The sequence below is a fragment of the Neofelis nebulosa genome, chromosome 4, assembly GCF_028018385.1.
Source record: "Neofelis nebulosa isolate mNeoNeb1 chromosome 4, mNeoNeb1.pri, whole genome shotgun sequence".
Lineage (NCBI taxonomy): Eukaryota > Metazoa > Chordata > Mammalia > Carnivora > Felidae > Neofelis > Neofelis nebulosa.
This window is the reverse complement of record NC_080785.1, coordinates 159,853,766-159,866,248: the sequence shown is the minus strand read 5'-3', so window position 1 is coordinate 159,866,248 and position 12,483 is coordinate 159,853,766. Positions and strand designations below refer to the sequence as shown.

General features: G+C 58.8%; 2 protein-coding genes across 5 annotated transcripts in view; one reads left to right on the top strand and one right to left on the bottom strand.

The window, feature by feature from the left end:
* Positions 1–102: 102 nt before the first annotated feature.
* On the bottom strand, positions 103–11,898 carry GIPC1 (GIPC PDZ domain containing family member 1). Of its 4 annotated transcripts, none has more exons than XM_058727741.1 (9): positions 10,642–10,766; positions 8,344–8,434; positions 6,017–6,114; positions 3,500–3,811; positions 2,573–2,758; positions 2,293–2,473; positions 1,428–1,540; positions 1,032–1,113; positions 103–901 (listed from the first exon to the last, which is right to left on the bottom strand). In XM_058727741.1, the coding sequence occupies exons 3-9, from the start codon at positions 6,017–6,019 to the stop codon at positions 750–752; spliced, it is 1,029 nt and encodes a 342-aa protein (XP_058583724.1). In that variant the 5' UTR covers positions 6,020–6,114; positions 8,344–8,434; positions 10,642–10,766; the 3' UTR covers positions 103–749. The 4 variants fall into 4 exon arrangements, with proteins under 4 accessions (XP_058583724.1, XP_058583723.1, XP_058583726.1 ...); XM_058727740.1 differs by having other exon boundaries at positions 8,344–8,467; positions 10,642–10,756; XM_058727743.1 differs by having other exon boundaries at positions 3,500–3,817; positions 6,027–6,114; positions 8,344–8,467; positions 10,642–10,756.
* TECR (trans-2,3-enoyl-CoA reductase) overlaps positions 11,056–12,483 on the top strand; it is a 47,661-nt gene continuing 46,233 nt past the window's right edge. Inside the window, exons 1-2 of the mRNA XM_058727735.1 lie at positions 11,056–11,134; positions 11,731–11,909. Of these exons, the coding sequence (XP_058583718.1) occupies positions 11,787–11,909 (123 nt within the window). The 5' untranslated portion in view covers positions 11,056–11,134; positions 11,731–11,786. The remainder of the gene's footprint in view (positions 11,135–11,730; positions 11,910–12,483) is intronic.

Sequence of the window (12,483 nt, the reverse complement as noted above, 5' to 3'; positions counted from 1 at the left end):
CCTAATTCAATTTGGAGCCTGAAGGGGATGGATTTCAGCTGCTACATTCTTTCCCAGCCTTGGCTCACCCCCTTCTCCCACCCTGAAGCCGCCACACAGGTCCAACGGCAGATAGATTCTTTATGTTCAAGACAGCAAATTCAGATACAAAAGCCCACCGCTATCCTCCCTCCTGCCCCTTCTGTCCGGGGCTGGGCTGAGGGAGACACAGGGGGCAGGGGAGGGAGGGAGGTTGGGGGGGTTCACAGCAGACTAGTATTTCAAATGCAGAGGTAACAGACTCCACAGCGAGGGGGTTCCTCTGGGGGGGGGGCGCGGAGGGGGAGGGCGTTATTGCATTTGCTGAGGGGGGATGCCCCCCTTCTGCATTCCCTGCAGCAGGAAACTAGGGAGGTCACGACCCCCAAAACAGGCCCCAGGGAGACAGAGGGACCGGTTTGGCAGCTGATGCGGAAAGTGTTGCGGGCGGGGGTGGACGCCCAATCTGGCTGGTCCCTCCCCGCGCCCGGCCCGGCTGAGGTAGGTGGGGAACAGGGCAAGGGGGGACCGGGGACCCCACCCAGGGCGGGAGCTGGGGAGGGGTGGTACCGATTGGAGTAGGGCAGGGGCCTGGCCCCACCTCCACTCTGCATCATCCTCGGGCTGCTGAGCCAGGTCCAAGCCGGATGCTGGGGTCCGGGCCACGGTGTCCCTCCCATAGGGGGCTCCCACCAAGCGGAGCCAGGTCACTGAGAGGTCTGGAGGGAGGCCTAGAAGCGGCCGACCTTGGCATCCCCAATGGCACCCCAGACGTCAAAGACAAACTCATCAGGGAAGGCAAAGTCACCAAGCCGTTCGTCCAGGGCCTCCGCCAGCTCATCCGGGTTCCTCTTGTCCTTTCCGAGCTCCACCATGGTGGCCGCTGGACAAGGGTAGGGGGCGGAATGGAAGCACAGATGGCAGAGGTACTCAGGAGACACCCAGCCCCGCAGGACCTAGAAGCCCCTCCCCCAAACTCGCACCCATCCCCAGATCCAGGTGTCCCCACTCACCCAACTCCGTGTCCCGGATGCCCATGTAACTCTCCAGAAGGTCATCTACCTTCTCAATGGCCTTCTCCTCAAAGGCTGAGGGCTGGGGGGTGGGTAGAAGGAGGGACAGAGACACCACAGTGACGTTGAGTACGTTTGCCATCGTACTTACTGAGTGCCACACGATCTTTTCACCACTTCCCGTGTATTAAGCCACAGCTCATCCTCACCACAACCCTGGGTGTTATCGTCTCATTTTACACACAAGGAAACTGAGGCCCACTTGCCCAGCAGAAGTCCCAGAGCTGGGATGGGGCAGAGGTAGCATCTAGTGCTCCGAGGTCCTCAGCTAACAAAGGATGTGGCCACCTATGGGTGCGTGGGGAAGGAGGGAGCGGGCTGGGCTACAGCACTCACCACATCCTCTACTGTGGCGGGGCCGCGGGATCTGAGCCGGAGGGTCCCTCGGCCAGTGCCCAGCTGGGGGCCAGAGCCAGGGCGGCCACCCCCTGAGCGTACGCTGATCATGTCTGTGGGAGGCAGGCGAGGGGTGAGTGAGGGTCGGGGAAGCCCAATTCCAGCATGCCCTGGGCGGGACCCCAGGCATCCTGGCCTCAGTTACCCTCTTCTACCTTCTCAAAGCTTCTGCAGGCTCTCGGGAGATGGGGCCTGAGGTGACCCCAGGAGGGCAGGACTCCCGACTCGGGCTTGGCATGGACTGGGGAAGGACAGCCAGGGGCTGAGAATGGAAAAGGCTGGAGGGGAGACAGAAGGGGGCCCTGTTCCCAGGGCAAGAGGGACAGGAAGGGGGTGGGGCCTGGGTCGTGAGCTGCTCTCCCCAAGGCCAAGGAGATATAGCTGCTGGGCCAAGGACCAGCCCTGTCTGCCGGGGGAAGCTTTTGAGAGTCCCCCACCCCCAACCTCGGGGGCCTCAGGCCCATTCCAGAGAGTTAGTGAAGCCAGACGGAAAAGAGGGGGTACTGGCACAGGGCAGCCAACCCTGGCCTCTCCAGGCTGGGGGGGCTCGCCAGGGTTGGGGGCGCTTGGCTGGGCTAATGGTTCCGGGAAGCTGGGTGCGGGGGGGGGCAACTTCCTCCTTGCTCTGGCCCTCCGGGGCTGGGCAGACAGCCAGCACCCCTCCCCAGGGCAGGGCGGGGCTACCCCTCCATTCCGCCGCAGCTGGCTGGGTTTGGGCGCCACCTGCTGGTGGCTCCCTGCCACTGTAGCCTGAACCCAAGAGAATAGGGCGACGACAGGGGTTCCGGGGGGGCCGCCCCCTCACCAAAAGCTTTGCGGGGCTCTGTGAGCTTCAGCGTGAAGGTGCGGCCTCGGGGTAACTCCTTGAGCAGACGGGCCACCTCGTAGTGGCGGCAGCCCAGCAGGCTCTGCCCGTTGATGGCCTCGATCATGTCCCCCACGCTGATGAGCTGGATGTGGTCGATCACGCTTCCCTCCTTAATGCGCTGTGGGGAAAGGAGCCGTGAGTCCCCTCGGCTCGGCCCTTGGGTCCTACGGCCAATCTTTACCCTTAGGACCCGGGTGTCCCCATCCACCCCAGGCACCTTGATGAAGGCATAGCCGGCCCCGTTGTCGGTAATGGTGAGTCCCAGCGCCTCCTCGGACTTGAACACCTCTACCTCCTTGCGCTGCCCCTTGATGTGGGCGAAGATGAAGTCCTCCAGCCCGATCTGGCCCCCCAAGAGTTTGTCCATGTCCACTTTGTGGGTGTTGAGGGTACAGAACATCACCTGCATGGGGGGAGACACTCAACCCTCACCTTCATCCCTCACCCTTTGCTAACCACAACCCGGGGGGATAAAGGGAGCTGGGAAAGGGCTGGGGGTCCCCACCCCGGGGCCTGACCACCCCCAGACTGGCCTCCACTGGGATGCAGCTCTTCTAGAGCCGGGATTTCTGTCCTAGCAAAAACTCTCTGCTGGTTCCAGGGCACAGAGCCTGGCACACAGTGGGTGCTCAGTAAAGGGCTTGTGGAATGAATGAAGGGGCACAGAATACCCACCACCCCTACTGAGACCCCTGCATCTACTTCCTGCTCAGTCCCACTGCGGCCCTTCTTGTCCCCCTGCCTTCAGCCCCCCAAGTCCTTGGGGTCAGGCCTCCCAATGCATCCCACAGAAACGAACCTCACATCTGACCGCCAGACCCCATAATCAACTGGGGCACAAGCCTCCCGATGCATCATGGGAAGGCAGCATCCAGCCCTGGCCATCCATCTCCGCAGTCCACTGGGGCACAGGCCTCCCAATGCTTAATGGGAACTCAGCACCCAGCCCTACTCTCCAGTTCCCCACAGTTTGCTGGGGTGCAGGCGCCCTAATGACTGATGGGAACTCAGCACCCAGTGTGACCCCGCCAGTTCCTCCAGTAGGGAGCACCTTCAGCAACTGAGCCGCGGCTCGTGGACAGGACGCACGCCCAGGCCTCAGCCCGCCGTCAGGGACCCTGGTGCCCGGCTCCCCGGTGGGTACCTCGGCAGCCGGCAGCCGGAAGGCCTCGGCGATCTTGCCATACAGCTCCTTGACGTTGGTGAAACCCTCGATGCGGCCAGTGGGACTGCCGTGGGCCAGCTGGGTGTGGAACACGAGGCGGGGCCGCAGGGCCGGGGGAGGCGGGGGCAACCCCATTTGGGGCCCCCCCGCCCCACCCCCACCCAGGGGCCCCGGCTCCCCCACGCCCAGCCCCCCACGGCCTGGCTCGGCCTCCTCATTCTCCACCAGAGGCGGCGCCTTTTTCCGCCGCCCCAGTCCCAGCGGCATGAGCGGTGAGAAGCAGGGGGCACACTCAGACTCAGGAGACCTGCAGGGCGGGAAAGCGGGCTCAGCGCCCGGGCGGGGGCCTCGGGTCCGCTCTCCCCCACTAGGAGCACACTGCTGACCCGATGAACAGACTGGCCTCGGTTCAAAACCCACTCCCAGCGTTTATGTACTGGTACAGAAGTAACCGCAGCAGCTATAACACCTACTACGACCCCGTGCAAAGTGCTCTGTGACCTTACTTAATCCTCACACGACGTCGTGATATGGGGACAATATTTTGCTACGAATACGCCCACTTAACGAGAAGGCGGAGGCTCAAAGCGGTTACGTTTCTCTTCATTCTTCTAGGTATTTATTCATTACTATTTTTTTAAAGTACGTTTCACGCCCAGTGCGGAGCCCAACACGGGGCTTGAGCCCACGACCCTGAGATCAAGACCTGAGCTGAAATCAAGAGGCAGATGCTTCACTGACTGAGCCACCCAGGTGCCTCCAGTGTCTCCTCCTTTTTCTACTGGTTGCAGCCACCAGTGCTGTGCACAAAAAGTTTCCGACTCTCCCTTCAAAGCACACAGCCAGGTGACGTTTACTGACCTCCCTGTGACTGGGCAGGCGTATGACTAGTTCTGGCCAATGAGCTGTGGGAGGAGGGGACACATGGCATTTCTGGGCTGAAGCATTTCAGTACTAGATCAAGAGCCTCCGGGGGTCTGCGTCTCCCAGGCAGGGTGACCTGACACATTTGTCCAGGTGGCAGTGCCATCAGCCTGGCCCCGAGTGACAACGGACTGTGACGAATGGAACCCCCTACTGAGCCGCAATGGAGACGTAGCAGGACTAAAAAAATAAACCTTTGTGGAATTCAGCCACTAAGATTTTGGAGGCTGTCGGTTACTGTAGCAAAACTTGTCCTGATACACTTTCTTTCTTTCTCCTACTGCTATTCTCTCAGTTTCTCTCTCCCACCCTCCTTTCAAATAAGTATCTTTCGCATACTTACTATATGCCATGCACCATTTTAGATACTGCCTTCAGTAAGATGAGCAAGGTCCCTGACTAGGGGCACTGTATGCAGTTCCACAGGTTGTTCACTGTGCAAAAGCACCAGACCAAGGTGGCGAGTGGGACTGAAACTCAGCCTCTGCTCTGGCTCGTCGAGCTACATGCCAAGCTGATGTGTTTGCTGGGAGGAAGGCCTGCCTCTTTCTAACTCTCTCCTGGGTGCCATATATGCCAGCTGGGGTTCTGTTCACACTTTTCCGAAGCATACAGTCCAGAGGAAACGCGCAGTGAGCAAGCCAATGTGTAAAAGCCTAGTATAATTTCTAAGGGTGCTATGAAGACAGTAAAACAAGACAAGTGCTTCTACCGACAAAATCAAGGAGGGCCTCTCTGAGCAGGTGAAGCTGGACTTGAGACTCGAATGACAGGAAGAAGCCTCCATACAACGATGTGAGGCAAGACAGCTCCAGGCAGAAGGAACCGCCAGTGCAAAGGCCCTGAGATGGGGACACGCTTGGCATGTGTTTGAGGGACAGCAAGTGGGCCTGCACGGTTGGAACAGAGTGGTGAGGGGGACAGCAGGAGGAGGTGAGGGCAGGGAGGGATAGGGCAGAGTGGGCAGGGCCTTGAAGGGCCCAGGCAGGACTTAGGCTTTCGCTCTGAGTGAGGGGGCAGCCGCGGAAGGGCTCTGAGCAGACTCGCGGACTCTGCTCACAGAGCAGCAAGGGGCCAGTGTAACTGGAACAGAGAGAGCGATGCGTGGGGGGGGGGGGGGGGCGGTTAAAGAAGTGCTGGGCGTAGGAGGGGTCGACCGTGCCGGCTTCCCAGAATGGGAAGGAGGTCAGGTTTCATTTTCAAGCCACGCACCCTAAGCCACAGAAGCCACCCTAAGCCACAGAAGCAGGCAGCACTCTCGGGTCTGTCTGCCCCCCACGTGCAAAGTGGTTCCCTAGGCCACTCGCTCTCCCTGGGCCTCAGATGCCTGTTCTGCAGACGGGGACACTCACCTGGCCGGGCTGTGCTGAGGATCACATCATGCCAAACGATATTCTTCTGTGTAAAGGGGACTTCCCGCTCCCTCCCTTCAACTCTCCTCTTCCAGGGAGCTCTCCCGGATTCCGCCAAGCCCAGTGCGCTGCACTCACACTCACGCATCCGTTCATTTGCTCCCGCATTCATTCGTCTGCTCTCCACCGCCTCCTCTAGGGGCAGCTGGTCCAGCCCCACCATCTCTCACCTACACTAGTGCGGTTGCCTCCTCCGAGTCTCCCGGCTTCTGCCCTCACCCTCCACGGTCTCCGGTCAACACGGCAGCCAGAATGATCCTGTAAAACACAAGTCCCGTCTCACCTCTGTCCTCTGCTTCGACCCCTCCCGGGGCTCCCACCTCATTCAGAGTAAAAGTCACCGTCCTCCCCTCCACCCCCACGCCCCAAAAGACCTGCCCCCATCGCCTCCCTGCCCCCACCTTCTCCCGCTCTCCCCCTTGCTCGGTCCTCCCAGGCACACGGGCCCGGTCCCTGCCCCTCTAACACACCAGGTACAATCGAGTGTCCGAGGTTTTGCACTTGACTGCGCCCTGTGGCATCCACACAGACACTGTCACACCTCTTTCAGGTGGGATGTAGATTTCATCCACTGTTCTCGTTCACTGTTTTGGGAAAGGGCAAGGCATTCTGTCTGCCTTGCTCATCCCTATATTCTTAGCACAGAAAGCAGTGCCCGGGGGTGTAGTAGGTGCTCAGTACGCATTTGTCGAATGAATGCAGGGATGGATGAAGGAAGGATCCTAATAGTCATTAGCCCACCAGTCCCCGTGCCTGGCTCTGTAGTCCCTGCCCTCGAGGGGGTACTGTCTCCCCAGCAAACACGCAAGCCCCACCTCTGTGATCTCAGCTCTCACTTCCCAGCATGGTGCTGGGTGCAGGGTAGGTGCTCCATCTGGCCACACAGACACGGAGCGTGTCTCCCTCACCTCTCATCGCAGTTTCGTTTTTACTCCCTTTGTCATCAGTGATGCCGAACAACTGTTAACACGCTCATGAACTGGTTGGATTTGTCCCGTTGCAAACTGCCTGTTTAAGTCTTTGCCCGCTTTTAAAAATTGCATTTAGGGGGCACCTGGGTGGCTCAGTCGGTTAAGCAGCCGACTTCGGCTCAGGTCATGATCTTGCCGTCCGTGAGTTCGAGCCCCGCGTCGGGCTCTGTGCTGACAGCTCAGAGCCTGGAGCCTGCTTCGGATTCTGTGTCTCCCTCTCTTTCTGCCCCTCCCCCATTCATGCTCTGTCTCTGTCTCAAAAGTAAATAAACGTTAAAAAAAAATAATAATAAAACTGATACATTTATTTATTTATTTATTTATTTATTTTTTTCAACGTTTTTAATTTATTTTTGGGACAGAGAGAGAGACAGAGCATGAACGGGGGAGGGGCAGAGAGAGAGGGAGACACAGAATCGGAAACAGGCTCCAGGCTCCGAGCCATCAGCCCAGAGCCTGACGCGGGGCTCGAACTCACGGACCGCGAGATCGTGACCTGGCTGAAGTCGGACGCTTAACCGACTGCGCCACCCAGGCGCCCCAAAACTGATACATTTAAAAAAAATTGCATTCAGTTTGTTTTTTATCGTAATGCCTATCCTTTTTCTTCTTGATTTGCAGGCACTCTTTAGACATTTCAAGTGACTGGTCTTTTTTTTTCTTTAATTTTTTTTTAATGTTTTTATTTATTTTTGAGAGACAGAGAGTGACAGAGCGCAAGCGGGGCAGGGGCAGAGAGAGAGGGAGACACGGAATCCGAAGCAGGCTCCAGGCTCTGAGCTGTCAGCGCAGAGGCCGACGCGGGGCTCGAACTCATGAACCGTGAGATCACGCCCTGAGCCGAAGTGGGACGCTTAACTGACCGAGCCACCCAGGCGCCCAAGAGACCAGCCTTTCATCGGTTATCCACCTCTCTATCTCCAGCACCCATCGCAGAAGGCGCTCACAGAACATTTGACAAAAAAGAAAATTCTGAATGAACCAAAACTTTTGCCTCGGGGTATGAAGGTATTTCATCACACTCAATGATGCTTAAACAAACAAAACCACCACGAATCCTCATCATCCCCTCCCCTGGTTCTCCTTCTGCTGCTCCTCATACATTTTAGCAGGAGGCCGAGAACATGAGTCTGGAACCTGGCTTTTCCACTTACTAGCTGTGTGACCCTGGGCAAGTGTCTTAACTTCTCTGAGCTCCAAGGAAATCACGCATGTGGGCGCACAATAAGGGTTCCATAAAGGGTGATTTTTCCTACTGGTTCCATCTGTCCCATCATCTTTCAGTCAGTTGCTAAGATTCAAACTTCCCCCTTTTCCCAGGGCCCCCACATCCAGATCACCAGTTCCCAGCCTCCTCACTCTGCCTACGTTTGCTGCCCTGGTTCAGGCTAGTCTCCATGGCCTCACCTGTGAGGAGGGAATAGTGGTGGTGAGGAAAGTGAGTGATTAATGAAGTTGCCTTCCAGGCTACAAGAGGCAGGATGGCCTGGGTTCAGATCCCACCCCTGCCACTTACCAGCTGTGTGGCCGTGGGCAAGTCACTTCATGTGATGGGGCCTCAGTTTTCTCATCCGAAAAAATGGGCAGAATTCCTGTTTCTCAAGGTGCTCATGGGAGTCCAAAGAGATCACGAATACAACCTGATTAGCATTAACAAGCATTTTGCCTGACATTCAATTTAAGGGAACTGTTACTATGATTGTCATTATGATTATTGCCTCCTCCCCTGCCCTGCCAGGGAACATCCCAGTCCTCTCTGCCTGCCTGCCGAGGCCTATGCTAAGCCACCTCCTCCAGGCAGCCTCCCTGGCTTGCCCCAGCCTGTAGGAACCGCCCCTGTGGTCCAGACAGCTCAGGCCCATGAACTTAATTACACGTTGCCCTGGCAGAACTCTTGTCTTCCAGTCTTAGGCTGCTATTTAACTTCGTGTCTCTATTTTAAAATGTAAACCAGATCGCGTCACTACCCGGCTTCCAATTTTACAACAGGTTCCCACCTCACAGGGGAAAAGCTCTGAGCTCCTTAATATGAGCCACAGACCCCTGCGGAACTGCCACTGTGGCCTTATCCGGTGCCCCAGCCACACTATTCCAAGCTTGGTCTAGCCTCAGAGCCTTTGCCCTGGCCGTGCCCCCTGCCCGATCTTCCCATGGCTGCCTACTTTTTGTCATTCAGACCCTGTCTCTGAAGTCACCTCCTCCAAGAGCCCCACCCCCACCCCCGCCTTGCCCAACAGATTCTACCGAGCCACCCCCTCATATTTTATTCATAGCACTTTTATTCATAGCACGGGAGCACTTCTCCCGTCTGCAGGGATCTTTATTTCCTTGTTAACTTGGTTGTGTCCACGAGAATGGCAGCTCCCACAGAGCTGGGAGTTTTGTCTTGTTCACTATTGTGTTCTCTGTCCCAACAACAGTGCCTGGCACATGGTAGGTGCTCAGTAAGTGTAGAATGAATGGATGTGCCTTAGGCCCTCATCCCGCCTACTCTGAGCCCTCCTATCCTCGGAACATGCCTGCCGTGGAGTTGCTAACGGCCACCCCCTCCCCACGTTCCCAGTCTCCCCTCAAACCTGAACATAGGGATGGAGGAAAAGAGCGTCAGCTTGGGCGCCAAGCACATTGGCTGGAATCCCAGCATTCCCACCCTCTCTTCCCTGGGAAGGGCCTGAAACTTAGCAACGCCACAACCACACAGAAGTGCAGTGGGGGCAGCAGGAAGCAGGGAAGGGGGTTCCTGGGGGCTGACATAAACTGGGGGAGGGGGGGACACCACACCCAGCCTCCCCTTTCCAGTAGGATATTGCTTCGGAGAGGAGGAGGGAGGGGGAGGCCTCTGATTCAGTCTTGAAAAACCGGCTCCCGGGTGTTTCCGGGAGAACGCGTACTGCCCAGGGCCTCAGCCCAGGCTTCCCAGAGGGGCCCAGGGGGCAAAGGACCCCAACCTGCAGGCCCCTTATGTCCCCCACAGACGCCACTCTCTTCTTTGGACCTTGGTATTCAGACCTTGCCTTTCCAGCTCAGGGGAGGCAAAGTAGGGCCGATGTCTGGTGACCTCTTAGGGGGAAAGCAAAAACCGGCAGGTGTGGCCAGATGTGTATGGTTGGGGGCTGGGGACAGCAGCAAGCAGACAGGCCACGGAGCCATGTGGTCTAGTGGCTGAGACTCCAGATCTGGAATCTGCAGCACGGGTTCGAGTTCCAGATCTGCCACTTACTAGCTAGCTGTGTCACCCTGGGCAAGTCACTAGCTGTGTCACCCTGGGCAAGTCACTCTACCTCCTGGGTCTGTTGCTTCACTTCTAAAAGAAGTAAGCGTGCCTTCCATGAGGTGTTTAGACCCACTGATACGCATGCTAAATGCCTGACATGGAAGCGTTCAGCAAGTGCCAGCCGGGGTGATTTTTTCATTATTATTGTCGGGACCTCGGTCCTCCCCAGGTTTCTCTAGGCCCTGGAGGATGGGGACGAGGCCACCTCCAGGGAGATGCCCAGGCAGGGCTCAGAAATACCGACCCCGCGCCTCTCCCTGCCGGGAGGGGGATTGTCCAGAGGAGCGCAGGGGGCAGGGTGGCCTGTCGGCCCCGTTTGAGCGGCGGGAAGCGTCTGACCCTGCCCCCAGCGGAAAGACAGGCGCCCCTCTGGGAAGGGGCCTCGGGCATCCTGGCGCCCAACCTAGAATTCCAGCCATGTCCCTGGGGCCGGCCCCGCCCCGCTCGATCCGCCGGATCCCCGCGCGTCTGCGGCCCCGCAGGCCCGCGCTGGGGTCTCCGGGGCGGCCGTGCCGCGCCCCGTCCGCGGGGGGCACTCACCTGCGCCGCCGCCGCCACCCTGCGCGCGCCCCGCTCGGCCCTCCGCAAACTCCGGGCCGGGCCTCTCCCGCAGCCGCGGCCAGGGGGGCGGGGCCGGCGCCCGCGCCCCGCCAATCAGAAGCGGCCGTCCGGCGCTCGTGGCCAATCCGCGCCGTGCCGCCCCGCCCCGGGTGGTTTCGACGGAAACATTCCAAAGGGATCCCTCCGCCTCGCCCGGCTCTTTCCGACCCACCCCCCCCGCGCCGCGGCGCAGTGGACCTTCCCACCCCGCCTAAGCCACGACAGGCTGTACCACCGTAGGGCGCGGAGGGGGGACCTGAGGCTGGGCCCCTGCCAATCGCGGGGAAGGAAGGAGACGAGCAGCCAATGGGAAGCTGGGGCCCCTGGCCCACGTGCTGGTGGCTGAGTGTCGGTCTGGGGTGTCTTGGGTGGTAAGGGGCGGCAGGGATTGGGGGCTGGTCATCAGGTGGCCGAGGCTGAGTTTCGCCAAGAGGTAAACTCCCCACGTCCGGAAAAGCTGACCCTTTAGGAGACCCGGGAGGGGGCCCAGGGCAGCCCCCGATCCCCTCCTCCTCCCGGTCTGCCCCCGACCCGGCCCGGCCATCCTCGGAGCGGATAAAAGGGAGGCATTCATTCCAGGCCGGCGAGCGGGCGGAGGATCGAGATGAATAGGGAGGGTCCCGAGTGTCCCTGCTTCCTGGGATGGACAATGGACAAGGGCATTCATTCATTCATTCATTCACTCGTCAGATATTTAATGTGCTGCTGCTCCGTGCCAGGCTCTGGCCTATCTCTACAGACACACCAACGGGGAAGCTGAGTGTGCTTCTGGTAGACGTAACAGCGCGTGCAAACGGCCTGGAGGCCAGACAGAGAGATACCGCACATTTCAGGGCAGTGCCGTATCCTAGGAGCTGGCAAAACTGGGGGAAATGGTGTGATGGAAGGGAAGACAAGGGAGAGATAGACTGTCTGCTTGTTGGTTAGGCCAGCGGATATTTACTGAGCACGTAATAGGTGCTAGACTATAAGGGGTACCCAACCAGCCCAAGCCATTGCTCTTTCATGAGGCTGTCTCCTCCATCTCAGTGCTCCCCACCCACGCCCGGGTCCTGAGACTAGCACAGAGCAGGGTGACAGCACACATGTGTCCATCTCACCGTCGCCAGGTTTGGCTTGTAACCGAGAGTTCTCAGGCAGGAGGAGGTCCAAGAAACACAGACACGAACGCACCTCATGCAGACCAGGACGCTGAGTTCCCAGGACAGGTGAGGTTTCCTTGTTCTACTTCAAAGCCCGGGGCCGCTGGGGCAGTTGGGGCTGGGCCAGGGGCTTGCTGTGTGTTCTGGGAATTGTAGTTCTTGGAGGCCCCTAACGGCTGCGACTCTGCTCAAGCTTCATTAAATAACTGGGTCTCTGCAGTCCCCAGGGTGAGTTGTTGCACATCCCAGACCCGCCAGGGCCTACCGAGGGGAGAAGTGGAAGAGGAGAGTGGGGCCTGGGCTTAGCCGCTGCCGGCTTCGGCTTCGAGGGAGACCGGCCCCACCCAGCTGGCAAACACTGCCACTGCCGTGGCAACAGGCACAGCTATTGTCCTTCTCTTCCTGTTCTGCTGACCTCTGCCATCCCCACTGAGTGATCGGTTGCTGTGGCTGGGCCAGTGTCCTCTGTGGGACTATACCCACTGCCCTGCTTGTGCCTGGCATCTGAGCTGCCTCCCACACACCTGAAGAGGACAGTATGTGGGGCCACGGGGACAGCAGAGTCCTGAGCAGAATCCACCTGGATCCACCTGTTGACTGATGAGGCACCCAGGGAGGGGTGTGGGGGTTGTCCAAGGGC